The sequence below is a fragment of the Hibiscus syriacus genome, unplaced genomic scaffold (assembly GCF_006381635.1).
Source record: "Hibiscus syriacus cultivar Baekdansim isolate YM2019G1 unplaced genomic scaffold, ASM638163v2 tig00116968_pilon, whole genome shotgun sequence".
In the NCBI taxonomy this organism is placed as follows: Eukaryota; Viridiplantae; Streptophyta; class Magnoliopsida; order Malvales; family Malvaceae; genus Hibiscus; species Hibiscus syriacus.
The window spans coordinates 74,870-96,731 of NW_024063492.1; the positions used below are offsets into that span (position 1 = coordinate 74,870).

General features: G+C 35.9%; 2 protein-coding genes and 1 non-coding gene across 8 annotated transcripts; 2 read left to right on the forward strand and 1 right to left on the reverse strand.

Moving 5' to 3' along the window:
* The first annotated feature begins 481 nt into the window (after positions 1–481).
* Positions 482–19,948, forward strand: LOC120191439 (eukaryotic translation initiation factor 2 subunit beta-like). Of its 3 annotated transcripts, XM_039194389.1 has the most exons (12): positions 482–567; positions 706–746; positions 854–962; positions 1,150–1,199; positions 1,270–1,324; positions 1,419–1,510; positions 4,126–4,271; positions 4,543–4,623; positions 4,682–4,743; positions 4,854–4,939; positions 5,054–5,186; positions 19,937–19,948. In XM_039194389.1, the coding sequence occupies exons 2-11, from the start codon at positions 711–713 to the stop codon at positions 5,156–5,158; spliced, it is 822 nt and encodes a 273-aa protein (XP_039050320.1). In that variant the 5' UTR covers positions 482–567; positions 706–710; the 3' UTR covers positions 5,159–5,186; positions 19,937–19,948. The 3 variants fall into 3 exon arrangements, with proteins under 3 accessions (XP_039050320.1, XP_039050323.1, XP_039050321.1); XM_039194392.1 differs by lacking the exon at positions 19,937–19,948 and having other exon boundaries at positions 5,077–5,164; XM_039194390.1 differs by lacking the exons at positions 5,054–5,186; positions 19,937–19,948 and adding an exon at positions 5,432–5,701 and having other exon boundaries at positions 483–567.
* On the forward strand, positions 5,109–5,185 carry LOC120191443. The gene has a single exon (XR_005522695.1). It is a non-coding gene; the product is annotated as a small nucleolar RNA SNORD34 (small nucleolar RNA).
* LOC120191437 (stomatal closure-related actin-binding protein 3-like) lies at positions 9,215–14,365 on the reverse strand. 4 transcript variants are annotated; one of them, XM_039194388.1, is made up of 13 exons: positions 14,207–14,365; positions 13,068–13,373; positions 12,753–12,881; positions 12,432–12,524; positions 12,129–12,272; positions 11,741–11,809; positions 11,383–11,466; positions 10,616–10,796; positions 10,369–10,485; positions 10,231–10,283; positions 9,853–9,987; positions 9,612–9,761; positions 9,215–9,490 (listed from the first exon to the last, which is right to left on the reverse strand). In XM_039194388.1, the coding sequence occupies exons 2-13, from the start codon at positions 13,350–13,352 to the stop codon at positions 9,452–9,454; spliced, it is 1,479 nt and encodes a 492-aa protein (XP_039050319.1). In that variant the 5' UTR covers positions 13,353–13,373; positions 14,207–14,365; the 3' UTR covers positions 9,215–9,451. The 4 variants fall into 4 exon arrangements, with proteins under 4 accessions (XP_039050319.1, XP_039050317.1, XP_039050316.1 ...); XM_039194386.1 differs by having other exon boundaries at positions 10,231–10,289; positions 13,068–13,367; positions 14,207–14,364; XM_039194385.1 differs by having other exon boundaries at positions 10,231–10,289; positions 14,207–14,364.
* Positions 19,949–21,862: the final 1,914 nt, after the last annotated feature.

Sequence of the window (21,862 nt, forward strand, 5' to 3'; positions counted from 1 at the left end):
TGTTAAAAATATGATGACAATTTGAGCTAACTGTTAACCTACTAATTATGATATGATAGTCGTTTGAGATTCTGAGATCATATTATATCATATCACATTCAACAGGTTAACATCTAACTCAAATTGCCATCAAAATTTTAATAGAAAAGGACGAGTTTGGAACACATTGAATAGTCGGGTGACCATTTTATAACTTTTAATAGTCAGAGGACTCAACAAAGCAATGTCCTATAATTAAGGGACTATTTTGTAACTTTAATAGTCAAGATATTTAGTAAAACAATATCATATAGTCGAGAGATCATTTATATACTTTACCCATGTAAATTACTTTTCGGAAAATCAATTATAGTATATAAGATGATCTTAAGATTTAATTGAAAATTTTAAAACTTTAGTGATCATATTAAAGTCATCTCATAATTAAAGTACTTCTTATGAATTAACTTAAGCTTTTTTCCTAAGAACCAAGGCAGCATAATGTTATCTTCCAAACGCGAGCCGACCTCTTGCCCTTTGTTTCACTCTCTTCCCCAAATCAACGATTCATTCGTTCTCTGATTTTAGGTAAAGCAAAGCAAATGAATTCATCTCATGATTTAGGTTTTTTTAACTTTCGAAAAGAATAGTATTTTAAAGCTAATCTATTATATCCCTTTTTTTTCTAAACATTATTTTCTTTGGATTTTCCCTTTTCTTTTGCAGCAATCATGGCGGACGATGATGTGAAGGATGAGATCCCGGAAGTAAGTAATTTTTTCCTGTTATTAATTCGTAATGGTTCAATTTTAGATATTTTCGCATATACTGATTTATATTTATTTATTTATTTTAATGGACGTCTTTGCTTCAGCTTTCATCATTTGACCCTACTAAAAAGAAGAAAAAGAAGAAGGTTGTGATTCAAGACCCTGCTGATGATCCTGTCGATAAGTTAGCCGAGAAAACTGAATCCTTATCGGGTAATTTTCCCCAATTTTTCATACAAATAAAGTTTGTATGTAAAATAGATAGAAGTAAAAATATAATATAATAGATACAAGAGACAAAGGGTAAAAAGCAAATTGTGAAAGTATGAGCCAGTTGGAGTTATAGTAAATGTGCTATGTTTTGTTAGGTTGCTTATTGTTTATTTTTCTCTACTTATAGTTTCTGAAGGGCTTGACTTCAGCAACATGAAAAAGAAGAAGAAAAAACAAGTAAGTGGGGATATGTTATTTCCCCCCGGTTAACTAATATAATCTGATCGTGCCTACTGTGATATTGAAGGTAGAGGCCAACACATTCGAGGAGGAAAGTGGGGATGCTGGAGATGATTTGGATGGTAAGATTTTCTTTCATTAGATTGGTGTGATTGCAGGTCTTGTGTGAAATATGTAATGGGTTTTTTGCTCTGTGTCATTTTACTACTTAACTAGGTCATATCGATGGGGATGAAGAAGGTGAAGGTATTCCCTTGCGACAACGCTATCCCTGGGAAGAAAGTGACCGTGATTACTTGTATGAGGAGGTATAGTGTGTATAATATGTTGTTGATATTGTTTGCTTTAGCTTGTTAATTATTGATTTGATATTCATGGACGTGGTAATGTATATGTTCCTATGAACTGTACTCGCTGGAATGCTAAATTTCAAATGTGGTTTTGGAATTCACCATTCACAACTATCCATTTTGGAGGATGTTTTATGTTTCTGTAAGACTACTGATTGAATGTTTTTTTTTTTTTTTTTGATAGGAAAGGTAGGCCTCTTTAAAAACCCCCTTCATGATTAAAGGATCACACGGTGCTCCTTAATCAGCGGAAGGAGGAAAAGAGTGCCTCAATAATTCATTGATAACCACAAGTTACAAGACTTAAAACAACCATACAATCTATCATACAAATAAGCAACCCAAAACCTAATAGAAACCCAACTAAACAAAACAGAGATCTATCCAATACCAGCCTTAGCTAAACTATCAGCCTCAACATTGGCTGACCTAGCAACCCATCTAATACTACTATTCAGTCCACTAACCTTGCCAACAATAGCTGTCACAATGTCTAAGTAAACATAGGGACAACGGTCGATGTTCTTGACCCAATCCACTGCTAATTTACTGTCTGATTCAACAATTAACCTTTCCTTAAACCGCTGCTGAAACGAGTCAAAGAAAGATAACCCTTCATAATTGCCTTGAGTTCTACACAAACAGGAGGACCTGGACCAGCAGCCTCTTGAAAAGAGCCCACCACCGAACCATCATGAACTCTAAGAATGCCCCCAACACCACTCTTCCTCCAATCTGCAGTCACAGCTGCATCCCCATTCCTTCTGGAGGATTAGACCAGGACACAGTTTGATAATAGGAGAGCTTAATAAGGATCAGCAATCCCCAAGTGAAGGGTCACAAATAAGAGAGTCCTTAGGATAGATACAACCTTGTAGTAAGAAGAACCCAACAGCCAGTCTACACCTTGCCAAAAAGAATAAATCAATTTGATCTACCTTCCCCCCTCGAAAACAATTGCATTCCTACCCTTCCACATTGTCCAAAACTGCCACAAGAAGACCTCCACTCTAGGAGGCACCGATCCCCTCCAAACATACTTCTTCCAAAAGGGATCTGTTATACCAACAGGCCTGCATGACTTAACACTCGAATTAACAGTATAGACACCTTCCCCATTGCCATACCAGACCAACCCATCCGATAACTCCTGAGAAAGAGGGATATTGTGGATTAGAGTCATTAAATCAGAGTACTGAACCAATTCCCATTCACTCAAATTCCTTCTCAAATTAACATGCCAAGACCAAACTGAAGATCGAAATTCCCCAAACTCATAAAGCTTCCCATACTTATTTGTAGACAGCACATACAACCTCGGAAAAATCACTTTAAGAGGGGAATCATGTGCCCAACTATCCAACCAAAATCTAATGCTCCCTCCATCACCCACTCTGACTTTAAAGTTGCTACGAAACTTTACTCCAAACTGATCATTTTTGAAATGGTTGAGGACCACCGATTTCCAAATCCAAGAAGCATGTGTCGGAAGTTTCTCGTTAAACAGCAGTAAACTGGGATCCAAATTGTATTTACAGCAAATAACCCTCTTCCACACTGAGTCTTTATCGTTAGCAAACCTCCAAGACCATCTCCCTAAGAGAGCTCTATTCATAAGACTTATATTCATAGCACCAAGACCTCCAACACTTTTATCGGAGCAAACTTTTGTCCAATTGACCCAATGGATTTTCCTAGCCTCCACTCCTCCCCCCCCATAAGAATCTGGCCATGATGGAATTCAGCTTAACACTCACCGAAGAAGGCATCTTGAAGAGGGACATGAAATAGATAGGAAGGGAACCCAAAACTGCCTTCAGTAATACCAACCTCCCTGCCATTGATAGAGTCTTCGCCTTCCATCCGGCTAGCTTTGAATGAAACTTTTGAACTACCGGATCCCACAACATCATAGAGTTTCTCTTAGCACCAAGAGGCAGCCCCAAATATTCCGCAGGAAAATGTCCTACAGGACATCCAATAGCATTAGCCCACTGAAGAAGCTCTTCCTCATTAATATTAATCCCAAATAATCTGCTCTTAGACAGATTCAGTTCCAGACCAGTCATAATTTCGAACACCCGAAGGATCCTCTTAACATTAACAATCTGAGTCTTCGAAGCACTACAGAAAATGATTAGGTCATCTGCAAATTGCAGATGAGATAAGTTGACTGAGGCCTCATCTTTACCAACCACCAGACCACTGAAGAGGCCCGAAGATACTGCTTTACGAAGCAGCAGGTTAAGCAGTTCTCCAACAAAGTTAAACAACAGAGGGGACAGGGAACAACCCTGCCGAAGGCCTCTAGTCATAGGAAATTCATCAGTAGGAACCCCGTTAACTAAAACTGACACCGAAGCAGTTGACACACACATCCGGATCCAACTACACCATTTAGAACCAAACCCCATCTTCGCCATAACTTTAAATAAAATGTCCCAATCTACCGAATCATAAGCCTTTTTAAAGTCTACCTTAAATACACAACCCTTCAAGCCTCTCTTCCTCCATAAATCAATTCCTTATGGTGTATCATTGATATGACCTTCATTTGATGGGGATGAATGCAGCTTCTTGGTCATGTGTTCAACATTCTCAAGGAGAACAATCCTGAGCTTGCCGGAGATAGGCGTAGAACTGTTATGAGGCCTCCACAAGTTCTTCGTGAAGGAACCAAGAAGACTGTATTTGTGAATTTCATGGATCTATGCAAGACGTATGTTACTGTCCTTTTTTCCTGTATTTTGTACTCTCATTTATATATATATATATATATATATATATATATTCGTATGCAGTATTTGGTGCTGCTTGGGATGACTGAGGATGGGATATCTCCTTTAAAGGCCACTTTTAGATTTTGGATTTTTTGACATATATTCTATAAAACTATATTCCTCGGAGTTCTTTGACCAAGTATGTTGACTTTCGATGATGTCATTGCGCAATAGCCTTTCTAACAAATTCTTGCCTGTGAAATAATTTAGAATGCATCGACAACCAGACCATGTCATGGCCTTCTTGCTTGCTGAGTTGGGGACAAGTGGATCACTTGATGGGCAGCAAAGGTTGGTTGTGAAGGGAAGGTTTGCGCCCAAAAAGTGGATCACTTGATGGGCAGCAAAGGTTGGTTGTGAAGGGAAGGTTTGCGCCCAAAAATTTTGAAGGGATCCTAAGGCGTTACATCAGTAAGTGCCCTTTTTACGTCATTATAACTGATATTGAGATGATAAAAAATGTAAACTTGTAGCTGGGAATATTTTGATGGACTTTGGGAATTTTGCTTTCCTCTTTACAGATGAGTATGTTATATGCCTTGGATGCAAAAGTCCGGATACAATTCTCTCAAAGGAGAATCGTCTTTTCTTTCTCAGATGTGAAAAGGTATCAATGCTACTTTCTTCTCCAACCCCTTCCATCCTTCTTTACCTATCGTCTATTCATTCTCTATTGATTCGATGGTCATGATTATTGGTTAAGACTGACAAACGAACTTAGTCTGTATATAGCTTTGTTTTCAGTGCAGTAACTAGTAATAAATCTGCTTGGTTTTTGAGGCTTATGATGATTCAAATTGCCTACATTGTCAGATCTTCATTCTGAAGATATCAAAAGAAAGCTGAGGCCCAGAGTTTGTTTCTTAAGAATTCTTTTATGGGTTTTCACATCTTTTTCCGAAGGGAGCTTATAATGTTCGACAAGTGGCTACATTGCCTTATCGTTTCGTGAATGAGAAAACGATAGTTGTGAACCCCCTTGGAAGACTTTCTAATTTTATTTAGATTTTTTGATTTTTTCTAATAAAGTTTTGATTTTACCCTTTTTTTTCCTGCTCACGGCCGAGTGGACTAAAAAGTCTCGATCTTTCTTTTGTAGTGTGGGTCTGGACGATCAGTTGCTCCAATTAAAGCTGGTTTCGTTGCCCGTGTCGGCCGCAGAAATGCTGGCACTTAAGTTTCTTGATTCGGCCAAAAACGATATCTAGAGTCGAGGAATTAACATCAAATATCTACTCATATTGTTGATGAGATTTTGGATGGTACTCAAAGAATGAATGTGTTTTGTGAGTTGCTATTTCCTTATGTGATCACTTGCTTATGCTACAATCTATTCTCTGAAAATGACTATTACAAGTTGTATTCTCTCGTCCGATTCAATTATTTATTTTTGGTTGAATTCGATCCTCTTTATTTTTTAATGTATGCATTTAAAAACTACTTTATTCAATCCCCCCCCCCCCAACAAAGAGATTCAAATTTGTATCAATGATGCATGTAATAATAAATGGTCAGCGAAGTTTTTCATATTTTGGGTACCATGTTGATGTTGGTGTGAATGTAAGATGTAAACGCTTGTGACTAGCATTTCCAGTCCAGGCCATATCTTGCTATTCAGCTGAACCCGTGACATTTGGTTTAAGTATGCGACCTGTTTGCACCATTTCCGAATCTCCTCTGCAATATTTTGCACAGTCAAGATTTTCGTATTCGTTTCGGAATGTTCTCTAAATGAGCTTTTCAAACGCAAAAGCACCTTTTTTCTAACTTATCGGTCCAAGTCAATAATCATTTTTAAAACGTGAATTTTTTATTGAAAGTGAAATCTTCGAGATTGGTTTTGCGTTTCAAATGAAATTTTAAGCAAAAAGCACTTCAGTAAACATTCTTAAACCACCTCACTCATTCAAGGCCCTGGAAAAAATATCTCCAGACACAGAACCTTTGGAATCTGGCCTTTGGAGCCTAGTATCTCTGGAAAGCCTTGACCTTTCAATATGATATCTGATAAGTCCTATGTAAACTGTTAGAATCTATTCATAGTTGATCTTACCAATTGAATCTACTTATCAATTTATAAATAGTTATCATCATCTTACGTCTAGCACTAATACTAAAGGTAATAGTAAAACATCTTGATCAAGACCGAGTTGATCAAGACGGAGAGAAGAGAGGATTTTTATATCCGAGATCTTAACTTAAACCTTCCTTCTTCACAAAGAAAAGAATCTCAACATCAAATGTCCGCTAAGCTTTTCTACTTGACAGTGGAAAGTGCAGTGGATTCACCACTGACAAATGTCATTGTGTAGTGCATCTCCTCTGCTAACATAAAAAACTGAACCAAGAGATCTTTTAACAAGATCGGAAGCTAAGGTTTCTGGACCTGCATGAATCATATATACTGTGCCTATTTCTTTATCAGCAGCAGTATACCATATGTTATCTGCAAGTCCCAAACTTGTGATCAAGCTAATTGAGTGATCAAAACAAAATCAAAATTATAGTTGAGTGACTAAATATATAAGCCATCCTATATTTTTCATTGGACCTAGGTTCATGCCATGTAATTTTTATTTAAGCTGGGACTATTTTGATCCAAAACAAAACTTTAAGTGTTAAATTGTTGAATAAAAAGATAAACCCAAGTCTATTCACTTAAACTTAGGGATTTTCCAGCATTTATCAACTTGGTTACTTTCTGTTTCTAGGCTTCTATAAAACCCCACTTTTCTTTCTGCTTCTCAAAGTTGGGATTGGCATAAATTAAAGGCTAAAGCTCATCAATCATTTGATTTGGATATCCAGAGGAAGTGGTATGCTTTATATTTTGATTATTTTAAATTTTATCTCTGATTACCATATTTGTTATGTTAGACATATATTTTGTCTACTTCAATGACTAAGCTTGCACATATATTCCACTGTTTCAAGTTCGTATTTCGTTATTGAATATGTTCTTGTTCTTCTTTTTTTCTTTCTGCAGAGGGTGTTCTTTTACCGAGGATTTGTTTCCTTCTTGTTCTTTAGTTGGTTCAGCTTCATATAAATTTTTATTAATAGTTTTAGGCGTTCAAAGTTTAACATGTTTGACGAAGTATGTGTTTAATTCTTCTGTGGTTAAACACTTTGTGCATCTATAAAGTCAGTGACGTGGTAATATTTTTGTCATATTAATCTTACAAATATCTATATTATTTTATAGATAATTTTGTATATAATTAGAGATGAGCATGGGTCGGGTTTCAGGCCTATTTGTCTCAACCCAAAAAAATATACACTGTTTATCCGAAATCCAATCTGACCTGAGTTTAGAGTGACTTCACTTGACCCGAACTTGACCCATCTTTTGAGATAAACCCGGACTTGATCTGACCCGAAATAAATCTACTTATAAAAATATTAATTTTTTATTCGATGAAAATAGGTATCTAATTAAAAAATAATATATAGGGATATTATTATAATTATCCTAAATATATAATATATAGTGAACTGCCACTAAGCGTGCTCACAGGAAGTCGAAGTGTCACAGACCGATTCGTCCTCCCAATAGTATTTTCAAACCATGTTCGGACCAACATCAACTTTTTGATTCGAAAACATTAAAAATTGTGAACAAGGCCAATTGCCAAGCTCTTTTATCCAAAAAAAACAAAAGAGAACGTATCCCGAAGGGATTTAAGAGCTTTGTTCGATTCTCACTAATAAAATCGATTCATTACTAGATCTTGGCACGAGGAAATTAGCTAAGCATGATATTGATCATCATACTTGGCATGGATTTGTAAAATAAAATAACTTGTAAATGAAAGAAAGCGAAAAGAAAATGGAACTTTAATTAAAATAAAAATGTTGAAAAATAAACAAAGTAAAAACAAGAGATGTTTAAGCCCTTACCCATGAAGGGTATTTATAGGCTTCTTAAATCTAAAAATAACAAGATAATAAAAAGAAGATAAATCAAAATAATTCAAATGTTTTTAAGTTTTAAAATTGAAAACTAAAATCCTAGAAAATTTCCTCGGATAATACTGACTGAGTGGTTTTCAGAATCTTCATGTTGACTGGACCTTCTAGAAACTGCCATGTCAGACCTACGTCATGCCCATGCCTCCAGCCGTTACCAGAAAAACAACAAAAAGTTGCAGAACATGCCCTTTTGCTTCCAATTCCAGTAAACATGTTATCTGCATAGAAAATAAGCCAAATGCAACCAAATCAATAGTGAAAAGTTCATAAAACAAGAGAATTGGCAAGCAAAAAGTGTCGATTGCAAGCACTCGTCAGTTCTTCAACTTCTAACTTTGAATGGCCTAAATCAAGTAAACTTATATATAACATATAAGGCATATGGTTATTGTTAGCTTCAATAAGATAGCTTCTTTGGTAATGCTTTCTTCATCTTAGGTTCGAAGGTGCAGGAATACTTATAATTCTTATTTCGTTAATGTCTCACTTGGTTTACGAGCTTACATATTAATCACTTGATTTTTCCTCTTATGGCCCCATATTGAAACATCTGTTATGATCAATGTAACAGTGTGTGATAGCAGAAAACCAATAGATGCGAATGCTGCCCTTTCAGCTCGGAAGCTTCACCCTCCGTGTCTTCGTTGGGGGAGGCAACGTCTCCTCTGCCTTCCCTTTGTCTGTGGGTTTTTCCACATTTTTGTCGGAGTCGAGTTTCCATGTTTAATCGAGGAAGAAAATAAAAACTCGTGACACCATACTTGGTATGTGGCAGTGGCATGCTACAACATTACAAGGTGATCATTAAGTTGTTATCGAATTTTACGAGCATTTGGGGATGACATTGTTCGGAAAATGAAAGTGACAGTCACGAATCTCGAACATGATAAATCGGACATTAAGCAAATGAAGCACGAATCAAACGATCAAATCAATTGAAAAAGAAAAACAAAAACATGTTACAACTGGTGATTAGGCAAACCTAAAAAACACTGCCTCGTTAGTAGAAACCTAAAGGGTCAAACCCCAATTTTTCATATTCTTCTCCCTCATTACCAAACACACCATACAGACATTTCAAAAAAAAATTACTCACACAATTAAGTAAAACCCTGGCTTCTTATCAGTTAGATATATAAATATACATTTACTTGTGCATTTCATCATCTGCTCCTCCCAGCATCACCTGCATAATCACAACATATTCTTTCACATTTCAGTAACTTCTGTAAGAAAAATGGTGTATCAAGATAAATGCATGTAACTTGGTTTTCTGAGATTCTTCGATAAGATTGTTAGGCCCGTACCTTACAGTCGAGAGCGTGCTTCCGTGCAACCATGATAGCTGCATTTCTTTCTTTATCAGATTCAAATGTTAATACATATGAGAGCCCTTTCCTCGGTTGCCAAAACAATGATTTGGCCGGAGCATTTGCCTGACCTCTAGCTCCACATAACTTAATTAGGAAAAGCAGAAAGAATGTTAGAACCGGTAAAAAAGTGCTTACAAAATAATAAGTATTTGTAAGAGAAGAGTAAAATAATCACCAGCATTGACGTGGAATAATTTTCTCTGGACTTTGTGATCCATCCTCTACAGAGCTTGATCCTCATCTTTCCAATATTGAATGTGTGAGTCGAGCGTGAAGAATGACCTTGTCCATTGATCTGGGAAATGACTACCTAGAAAAGACATCGAATGAATAAACTTCGATTAGAATTGGATGAGACAAATATTCCTACCACGTCGACTGGTTCTAGAATAAAATTTATGATGAGCTAAACTACTTGAGGAAAAATGAGATTCAATGCATATCCATTTTCTTAACTTGTCTTATATCAATACATTCATACACTAGAAAAAGCATCGCATACAGATGATGATCATAATATCACCGAGGACAAACCAGAAGGAATCATACGCACATTAAATTCACTGTTGGATTTCCGCAAAAGCGTCTCTACGTAGCTTCCCAAACCTGCAGCTGTAGAAGTAACTTTATCAGCATTTCTTGCCTTCTTTTCCATTCATCAATACACTAACACATTCGGGTGTAAACTAACCAGAATCAATAGGATTGGCAGTTGTCACAGAGACTTTTTGGCCATTTGAGAGAATCTCGGCCTGCAAAACTCGACCAACATCAAGTGGTTCCGGGGCATACATAGTTTTGTTGGCACCTGATAACGCAGAAAATTGGATCAGTTATTAGAGTAGGATGAAATGTAAATGATACAGGTTAACAAGCAACAATGTGTTTTATAGTCGGTATGATATTGAAAATCCGATCAGGACAACTAGCAAGGATACCTGAAATTATTTCCCTTCCATTTCCATCAGATGATATCCGATACCACTGAATCAAGGATTTTGAAAGCAATGGGGCATTATCAGAACAAGGCTGGAGTTTTAAGCATGAACCAAGAGTTTCAGAACCATGAAAACCAAAAACACGGGATTTGTTCTCCTCGGCCATCTTATTAATTGCCAGCTGTAATTAACCAGCATAGATTAGAATATCAGAAATTATCATAGATCAAATCACATCATCCCACTCGCTAATATCTAAGGAACATGCTAGGAACAAAAATGATAGTCACAAAAGATGATTGCATGATGTTCAAGACTCGGAACAATATCTACCAACACCCAGCAACAACTTTGAACAGAGTGGCAAATGGAATTTACCTTCCAATATGGTAATATTACAAAAATATTCAACTTTCACCGAAACAAACAACTTCCAGTAAGAGTTTTGTGGGCTCTGTTGGCTGGATGCTCTTTGGAAAGTAAATACTAATCTTCGCCAAGGAAAAATACCAGACATGTCACAGCAACATTAGTTCTTTCTTCTTTTCCAAGTATTTGGGTTTCCTTTCCATTTTAAAAGAGTTTTGCAGTTAACTATATATGTGTGGGTGGGTGGGTGGGTGGGTGTCAATGTTATTTTAGCTTTAATTAGGTTTTGGATGATAAATATTTCAATACCATGACATCCATATTTTATTGCAAAAGTACCCACCAGCAGCCTGATGGAATATTGTAAAGATAAAAGAAGAAATGAAAACTCAACCGACCTCTTTCTGAAGCTTTGCTTGGAACAGAGATTTCTCTCGAATTTGAGCTCTGAGAGCACGAAGTTCATGCTCCATATCCATCACCTGAAAACATAAGGTATATTGCAATGATCCGAGGCTGCCATTATATCAAAACCTTATCCAAATACATCATACACATTGAATTTCCAATCAATCCAATGTCTATATCACATCGATCAAGAATACCAAAACAGTGTCATCTTCAATGTTATACAATGAGAAAAGAGGAGGCGAAGCATTTCATACTATGGTGTTCTTGATCGATGTGATGCTTGATTATCTCCATTTTCTACAACCTTTTTTCAAATGAAAAGACTTAAGAGACATGATAACGCACCTTCGTTGGCTGATGCATCAATTTAATTCTCCTACCCTCTTGAACTTCCTCTACTAGCTCCACAACCTCCTGCAAGAAATAACATCACAGATTAATAAAGTGCCTTGCTATTTCCAACATCAAAATATTCAATCATGATGCAAAAATACACATCTTTGACATGCATCTCTATTCCAATCACATCGTTGGCAACAGGATAAATAAGACCTATGTCGGTCGGAATTGGCAGTCTAATATAGCATCTGGCTAGATACATTACAAAGTACTAATTTACCACAACTTACAGTTGTTATGATGTACCTAGTTGGACAATTTACTTGGAAGCAAAAGTTCATCCCGGAAACTGGTGAATTAGGGAGGAAAACTAACGTAAAAAGCTCAATTTAACCTGTGTTTTTTGAGAATTTTCTGGATTCTTTTCTTGCTCATCAAGGGCCTCTCCAAATCGCTGCACTACGGTCCTAGCACTTTCAATTTCAGCACAAGCAAAAGATTTTTCTTGATTTACCAACTTTTTAGCATCTTCAGAAGCCTGGAGATATAAAGGAACGGATTCGATTCAGTAAAAATGAAAATCAGATGACCCTCTTTTATAACAGAAAGAAAAACCAAAACTGCAAGCTCCAGAAAAGGCTGATCTCCATTTGATACATCAAGAACACAATCCAAAACTCGACTTCCATGAACTGACCTGCTTGAGGAAATTGGCCAGTTTTTTCACTTCAAACTTCTCTTGAATCAGTTCTCCTTCTTTTTGGGTCAATTTAACTGCCAATGCCTCAACCTACATTTAGAGAAAACGTTTAACAATTGAAAACATTGACAATTTGGCATGAAAATGAAGAGTGCATCTTGTTTATATGAATGCATGATGTGGCACACTGGTACGTTAAACATTGACCTGGTTCGAATTTGTGAATAGACCACAGCTTCTTATGATAGATACGATGCATTAAGCTTCAAACAAAAACCTTTATCGAAAATATAGAAATGATGAGGCAAAGCAGCTAACCATAGAGATAGCTTTTTCTACATCTTCCTTGTTTCTTCCATCCATACAACATCTCAAAGACTCTAAGGCGTCTCTAAGTTTCTTCAATAGAACATGCCCCTCCAAAGAAGCAACCTTTCTAAGCTTGGCCTATATTACAAGAAAACAAGTGTTATTCACTATATCATCCATTGTCAATGAGACGAATACTGGTATTGTCGTAAGCAAAATGCATGGAAGTTAGAGTTGAAACAAAGAAACTACAGATCAAGTAGGATGGAGAAAAGAGAATAACTGATATGATATAGGGGCAACTGAAAAGAAGATGGTTCCCACCTCATCAGCCAATTTCGCAGCAGAAGCAAGGTTCTTGTCAAATTTACTAGCAATGTCACGAACTGAGAGTCGCTTGTGCTGCTCGGATAATTGTGTCGTTTCCCTTTCAACAACCTCCTTCAGCGACGGACCATTTTCATCCCCTCTTGGCTCCTCCAAAATCTGATTGTCGGGTCCTAATTTATACTTTGGAAAGTGATCGAAAGCAAAGCTCACATCAGCCGAAACAGCCACAATTGATTCTTTCAGCGTTGTTTCATCGATATCAGGACTTATCTTTGTCATCTTTATGTCTATTATCTGCTCCTTAGAGATAAACACAAAGAAAACAACCTTATCAAACCTCAAACTAAACACTAAAAGATCACTTTTGTTAATTATCGATATCGAGCAAACCAAGAACTCAGAAACATGTATATTTCAACTCAAAATTAATTGAATAACAAAAGCAAATCAACTCAACCAAATTGAAGGCTATATAAAAAGAAAATTACAATATTCATCGAATTCAAGGCACAACAGAAAACTGCCTAAATCTAAAGTATTCTTACAGATCCAGAGAAGCAGCTACCAAGTACCAAGGTTCAGTTAGACACTCCAGAATTTCAACTTACTTCCAAATTTGAGTCTGGAATTTCCAGCAGTTAGGAAGAAATATAAATTCAAAAGCTGTGTTCTGAGCTGGAAAGATAAATTATAACTTGTAAATTTCACAAAAAATAAAGCATAAATTCTATTGAAAAAAGGAAAATGATAACAGGACTGATATCATCTTTCTCTTTGCAATAATAAAAGAATACATATAATTTCCCTTTATGGACTGCAATTATCTTCTTCTTCTTTGATTTCTCTCCTACTTACAAAAGCAGCTAACCTAAACATATCAAATTTCCAACCAACATTCTTACTTGTTACCCACAAGTTATTGTTCTCCAAAAAGCCAAACATATGCATCATTATTTAAAAAATGAAAAGAAAGCATAAATCCAGCATTATCCCAGAAAGCAAAACAAAAATGAGAACTAGGGAAAGTGGTCAAAATCCCATGCCGGGAAGGGAATACTATGAACAAAGAAATAGAACAAAAATGCAGAGAAAACCCAAATTAGAAAAATCGGCTGAAAAGTGATATAACATACAGATTTTAGATTAGAATGTTGGTTAAAATGTGTGAAGAGCAGAGCATAGAAGGAGAAGTTGAAGCTTAAGAGATGAACATGTTGAAAGATTCTTTCAATTTGTAGCAGCTGGAAGAAACTGCAAATGGCTTGCTCAAAAACAAAGGGAAGAAGAAGAGCAATAACAACAACAACAAAGAAGTGAAGAATCTGAAGAAGAAAGTAAAGGGGTATACTTTTCCTTATTTTCCAAAAGGGAAGACTCAGAAAAAACAATAATTGAAGATACTATTTTTTATCCATATTATTATTATTATTATTATTATTATTATTATTAATATTATTATTATTATTATTATTAATATTATTATCATTATTAATATTATTATTAATATTAATATTATTATTATTATTATTATTATTATTATTATTATTATTATTTTATTATTAAATATATTAAAATATATATAAATTACAAACCAATTACAATTAAACCGGCCCAGTTACAAACCAACTGAAACCGGTCCGAATCCAACCAGAAACCCTAAATATTTGGGTTTCCAGTTAGGGTTTCCTAACCCTAATCATCCTCAGCCGCCTCATCACAACCGTTGGATCTGGCACGATCCAACGGTCCACATGGTTCCAGAAAGAAACCCTAGGGTTTGATACCCTAGGGCCACGCGGCGCCGCCCCAGCTTCCACGCGGCTGCCGACAGTCTTCTTGCCGCTCCGCCGCTGCCACGTCCCAGCCGAAGACTCCAGAAGCTAGAACACCAGCCGTCCACGCCAAGGCTACGGGGTGAGTCACCACTGGTAGTCCGGTGACTCACCGAAGCCCCCTCTTCGGACCGGTCCGAGACGAACACCGGTGGTGGCTATAAAAGCCACCACCCACCTGAAAAAAAAAGGAGAAAAAACACACAGAGAGACAAAAAGAAGAGACAGAAACAGAAAACGAAAAAAACAGAGAAATAGAAAAAATACTAACCAACGATCTCAGCCAAAAATCCCATAAACAGAAACAAAAAAAAGAAGGAAAAAGGAAGAAGAGAACTTACCGAGGAAGCCCCGACTACCAGATCTCACCGGAATCTTCGAAACAACGAAGGTACTTTTGTAGATTCGCTCCGATTGGGAGCCTTTTAGGAAGAAATAACACCGGAACCGTCCTTAGGACGGTCCGATCTATATATTAGTGTAAAAATCTTTTTTTCCGGCCACCGGATGCGGTGGCCGGCGGTGATGGTCACGGCGGCAGACGGTTGCCGTCCGGTGACCGGCTTCCCTCCGATGAGGGAAGCTAGAGAGAGGGCAGAGAGAAATTTGTTCTCTCTCAGATAGAGAGAGAACAGAAATGATAAAATGAAGCTGGCCCTTCGGGCCAGCCGGTTTTTGGACATATATAGTCCTTCCCGAACGACGTCGTTTCGGGAAGGACTATGCGCGTAATTACAAAATAGTTAAATCCCTTCCGCAGTCCTTCGTATTTGTAAATTTTACATTTTGGTCACTAAACTGAATTTATAATAATTTTAATTCAGTCTTTGAATTTTAATTTTATTCATTTTAGTCCTTTTTATTAAAATAATATATTTAGGATAAATGACAGATTTAATCCCTTAATTTTAATAAATATTTTTTTTATCCTTAGTTCATATTTTTAATTTATTCTATTATAAAATTCTAATTTTAAATAATTTCATTTTTGGTCACTAAATTATTAAATTAGAAAATAAAATATTTAAACCCTATAATTTCAATTAATTATTAATTAGGAATTAGATTTAGTTTTATTTTTATTTATTTTATATGTTTTCATTTTAATGCTTAAAATATATTGTTTTAGTGATATTTTATTTTATATTGTTAAATATTTTATATATTCATAAATATACATATATGAATAGTTTTTTTTTAAATATTTATTTTTAATATCGAAGGAAAGGACAGTCTTAATACAACTGGATGTCTTATTCTGATATTTTAAAATTAAAAAGTAAACAATATTATTTAAATCAATATTTATCAATATCAAAGAAAAGAGCTGTCTTAAGGCACCTAGAAGTTCTTTTCGGATATTTTTAAATAAATAAAATATTTTTTATATAATTTTGAAATAATAGGATTATAAATTAAATATATTTTTGAATTTTTTAAATTTTAATAAAAGAGACAATTTATAATTAAAAAGTACCAATTTTGGGCGTTGTAAGGGTGCTAATCCTTCCTTAAACGTAACCGACCACAGATCCCTTTTTATTATTAAAAAGAATGAATTTTTGGTTATAAAACGCAGATCAGTTCATCTTTTAAATATGGTTTTCTTAAAAACTCTTTTAAAAGATAATTTTTAGGTATTCGACCTACCTGATCCAAAAGGTCGATGGCGACTCACAAATTATTTTCAAAATTATTTATTAACGTTAATTTCTCCGCCAAATTTTAATATTTCGTGCCCGGACGAAAACCGGTTACGACAGCTTGGCGACTCTGCTGGGGACCTGGTCAAACTTTTAAAAAATCAATTATAAATTGTCTCTATTAATTAAAAATTAAAAATTCATATATTTAATTTTTAATTCTTTCTTTTCAAATTTTTTATGTATTTATTATTATAATATCTATACGTTTTATTTTATTTACAAGTACTTTATTTCATTAAAATTTTTCAAATGTTTGAACATTTCTCCTCACACACAACACTTGCATTGCATAACATAAAGCTCTATAATTGAGTTGTCCCTTTTAAGTGGGAGTGAAAGCGACGTCTTCGTGAGAATTTATTCTCCGTGTCAGACCTAGCAAGTAACTTCCGGGGTTCATATGCTCTATGTCTTCGTGAGAATTTATTCTCCGTGTCAGGCATAGAGAAATGTATCCCCTCGAATTGAACTCGATCCACTTTAGTCTGTAATGGACTAGGATTGAGGGTTAGCAACCTAAGGGGGCACTAACAAAGACAATTCGGGTACCTTTATTCCTAGATCTGAAACCTTGCATATAAAAAACCTTAGAAACTCTTCCGATCAAAAGTCATGCCGAAATTTTGTCCAAAATAGGTGTACACACAGGAGAAATGAATTATGTCTTTCCTGTTAATTTATTTTACATGTTTATTTAAATTATTTAAATTTAGAAAAGCATGTTTAAATTAAATAAATGTTATTATTGAATTTTTTATGTAAACTAATTTATTTTCTTTTTTGTGTGTTCTTTATTTTTCTGTTTGCATTGCATCATACAGGATAAAAGACATTGATCCTTGTGTTAATTGTCTCATTGGAAAGCCTTCATCTATGGATAAAAAGTGTTCAAGTCAAGTAATTCTAAACTCAGAAGTAAGACAGTGGGCTGAAGATTTACAAAGACAAGAAGGAGAGACAGTCTGCAGGATGATTATGTATCTGACTTGGTCAGTTATGCTTCAGTTTCACTAAAAAGAAATGATATGCAAGATTTGCGAAGCATTTGGGAAAGTTGGGATTCAAACAAAAAATTGCAGTTTTATCAGACTTACGGAGACATCTCATATTTGCTCTATGTTGAAGTTGATGATGAATTACTCAGAGCCCTAGTTCAATTCTGGAATCCAGGGTACAATTGCTTCACTTTCAATAAGGAGGACTTGGTCCCTACTATTGAAGAATATACAACTTTGTTACATCTTGAAGGTGCTTTGGAGAATCGAATATATTCAAAGTCAATTAAAACTCAACCCTTTCGAGTTAAATTAGCAAAGATTGCCGGGGTACGAGAAGAATGGGTAGCATCCCGTACAAAACAAAAAGGCGAAAGCGAAGGCATTGCTTGGACCAACATCAGAGAACTTATTCAGAGCCATCCAGATAATAAAGTACGATTCGATTTATTTGCTCTGGGTATATATGGTATGGTCATCTTCCCAAAAGTATTGGGATATATTGAAGCTGCAGTGGTAGACTTGTTTGAACAACTACCGAAGAAGATTAATCCTGTTTCTGCCATCCTAGCAGAGACCTTCAGATCATTAAATGCTTGCAGAAGGTTAGGAGGTGGACGATTCTCAGGGTGTACCCAGTTGTTATATGTTTGGATCCGTAGTCATTTCTGGAGAACAGAAAAGGTTTCATACCGACGCTTTAATACGGATTATTCACCATTAAAAGAATTTCTAGAGCAGGAATGGCCGAAAGAAATTACGAAAGATATGTGGATTAATGCCTTTCGAAATCTGCAAAGCAATGACGTTATTTGGCGAGCCCCATGGCAAATACAAAGGGAATTCATTTACAAATGTGGTGATTACAACTGGATAATGCTGCTCGGATTATGGGGAGGAATTGGATATGCACCACTTCTGGTTATAAGACAGTATGAAGGTCGTCAATTTGTACCTGTCACTGCTGGATTACAGTCATCTGAGTTCGCATTTCACAGCAAAAATTATAAAAGAAATATCATGGAAGCCGTTACAGCTTGGAAAACAACTTTTTTGTATTCGAGCTAAAGCAGCAAAGGAAATGCTAACTCCTGATTATGAAAAATGGAGATCTGTCAGAAAAAACGAAAATATTCCTCTACCAGATCAAAATGAGGATATTCCTATGGAAGATCGCATTAAGGTGGTTCCATCAGAGATTGAAATCTTGAGAGCTGAGTTTGAAGCAGAAAGAGATGGTTGGTCGAAAGAGTTAGAGCAAATGAGACAAGATAAAGTTATGTTGGGGGTTGACATTGACTTTCATTCGTCACAATGTGCAATGTTGAGAAAAAATAAAGAAAAAGGTGAGGATGAGTACAGAGCCTTACAGAAAGATTATCAGGAGTTATATAAATCCCGAAAAGTATCAGGACCCAGCCAATCAACGGTACAGATGACCAGAGAATTGAACATTGAGAAAAGACGAGTTGAAGATCTAAAAGGAAAGAATAGCCGTCTACTCAAAAGCCTGGAAAAAGGAAAGCAAAAAATGGAAGATTTCGAGGTTGACAGAAGAGAGCGAATTATAAAACACAAGGCTGAACACCGTGAAATCATGAATGAAATGCAAAGAGAAAGAGATCGAGCCAAAGATTTAGAAGAGATGAAGAATGACATCTTTGTTAAAATTGAAAGCGAGAAAAGTATCATGTTCAAGGGATTTGAATCTGAAATGAACCAGTTGATTGCTGAGCTTGAAGTCAGAGGCCAAAAGATGGAAGAATCCAATGTTGAAAAAGAAAAATGGGAGATAGAAAGAAAAAATTTCAACACCAGACTTGAGGTAGAGCAGGAGGTGGCTAGCAATTGGATGCAGAGATGCAGAAATAAAGATATTCAAATCCAGAAGCTTAATCAAAGAACGCAAGAAGCACGAACAAAACTGGAAGAGGATCTGGATCAGTCTAGAAACAAAAACTCAGAGTTTAATACTTACATTTTACAACTTGAAGAATCATTGTTTCAAGAAAAGGTTCGTCTAGGACCTAATGATCTCAAGGAAAGTAATGAGGAAAATGCTTCACTGCGAAGACGCATTAGAGATCTTGAAAAAATTCTGCACAATTGCCAAGTCAGAATCACTGAGTTAGAGCAAACTCTTGAAGGAACAACTGAACAATGGCAAAAGTCAACTGAGTTCTATGTCGAAAGAAGTGAAGAAAGAAGCAATATGGTGTTCGAGGCCATGGTACAAAATGAGCGAGGTTGCCAGATATGTTGGGGAACTAGCTGTTGAAGCCGAAATAATTGAGCATCAAGTTGATCCAGTTTCTAAGTGCGGAAAGAAGGTGTCATGGTTAATGAAAGAAATTATAGAGCTTAATAGGAAAGCTACGCCTTATCTGTAGTTATGAACTATTATAAAGAAACTTTTGTATGCCGATGAAAGTTGTTCTATGATAGTTAACTTTTTGGGATCAATGTTTTTACATACATGCATTTTGCATACATTCATCATTCATTTCACAATTTTCACTATGAATTATTATTTTTTAAGTTAAAATTCATTAATTAAAATTTGAAAAAATAATATTAAAAGATTTTTCAATCGCAGTTACTCTGGCCAAAAGAGAAATACTACATCACTACGGTACTAGACAAGCCACTAAGAGAATTATGGAGGATAAAATACAGCGTATTGAGGAACAGCATCATAAAGAACAAGAAGAAATGAGAATGAAGTTGGAAAAAATTGAAGCCAGCATTGCAAATTCACAAGACAGTATGATGAAGAAGATAGAGGACATGTTTAAAAGGCAGGCTATCAGTGGAAAAATGCAAGAAAATCCTGTATCTTTTGATCAAGATCCTATGTATCCTTTAGGTTTTCCACCAGAACCAATTTATCATTCTGGTGCTACCCCTATACAAATCAATGCTCGTACATCTGCATTACAAGAAGTCAAATCACATGAAGATCAACAAGTGGATCCTGCATCTTCAAGCAAAAATCCACTTATATCAGATGTGAAAATAGGGGATCTTAATACTGATCAGTTGATCCCAGATTTAAATGAGCTGAATGAGAAACAAAAAGTAAATGAAGAGCTGACCAGACAGATCAAGAGCTTAGAAGAACGAATGAAATCCGTGGAAATAACTGAATCATTCTATGGGTTTGATGCTAGTGAATTGAGTTTGGTTCCAGACCTAATCCTCCCTATCAAGTTCAAAACTCCCGAATTTGATAAATATAATGGTACTACATGCCCTTCATCCCACATCACTATGTTTTGTCGAAGAATGGCAGGATATGTAAAGGACGAGAAATTGTTAATTCACTGCTTTCAGGATAGTCTGACAGGACCGGCTTTAAAATGGTATACTCAATTGACCAAAGCCAACATTAGGTCTTGGAAAGATTTGGCTAAAGCATTTTTAGAGCAGTACCGCCATGTGACAGACATGGTCCCTGATAGATGGACTCTCCAGAATTTGGAGAAAAAGAATAATGAAACATTCAGACAGTATGCCCAGAGATGGCGTGACACTGCAGCCCAAGTTCAACCACCTTTATCAGAAAAAGAGGCCACAGTAATGTTTGTCCATACATTGAAGGCCCCTTATTTAAACCATTTAATGGGGAATGCAACAAGAAATTTTGCAGATTTGGTCATTTCTGGAGAATTAATTGAAAATGTCTTGAAAAGTGGCAAGATTGAATCAAATGATGGATCTAGTTCCAAAAGACCTACATACCGGAAAAAGGAGAATGAGGTCAACAATGCCAATTCTTACAGCAAAGATTCATCGAAAAGTGTTACAATAACCCAACCAAGGGTTAAGAAAGAGGAAACAAACACTAATCGAGCAGAGTCCAGAGGATCTCGAAAAGAAAACGAAAGGTTGTCTTTTACACCTTTACCAGTACCATATGCAGAGATCTATGATTCGCTGTTAAAAGCAGATGTTATAAGGCCCTATCCTTTGGTTCCCATGCAACCACCATTCCCTCCTTGGTATGATACAAAGGCACACTGTGTTTACCATGAAGGAATTACAGGACATTCTATTGAAAACTGTCTAGCATTCAAAAGGGTGGTTCAAAATTTGATTAACACTGGGAAGTTGGAATTCAATACACCATCCGCATCAAGTCATCCATTGCCAAATCATGGAGATAAAAACGTGAATGCAATTCAGGAAGAGAACAGAAAGAAAGCAAAGACTGACATTTCTGAAATTAAATCTCCGTTTGTTTGGATTTTCCAACA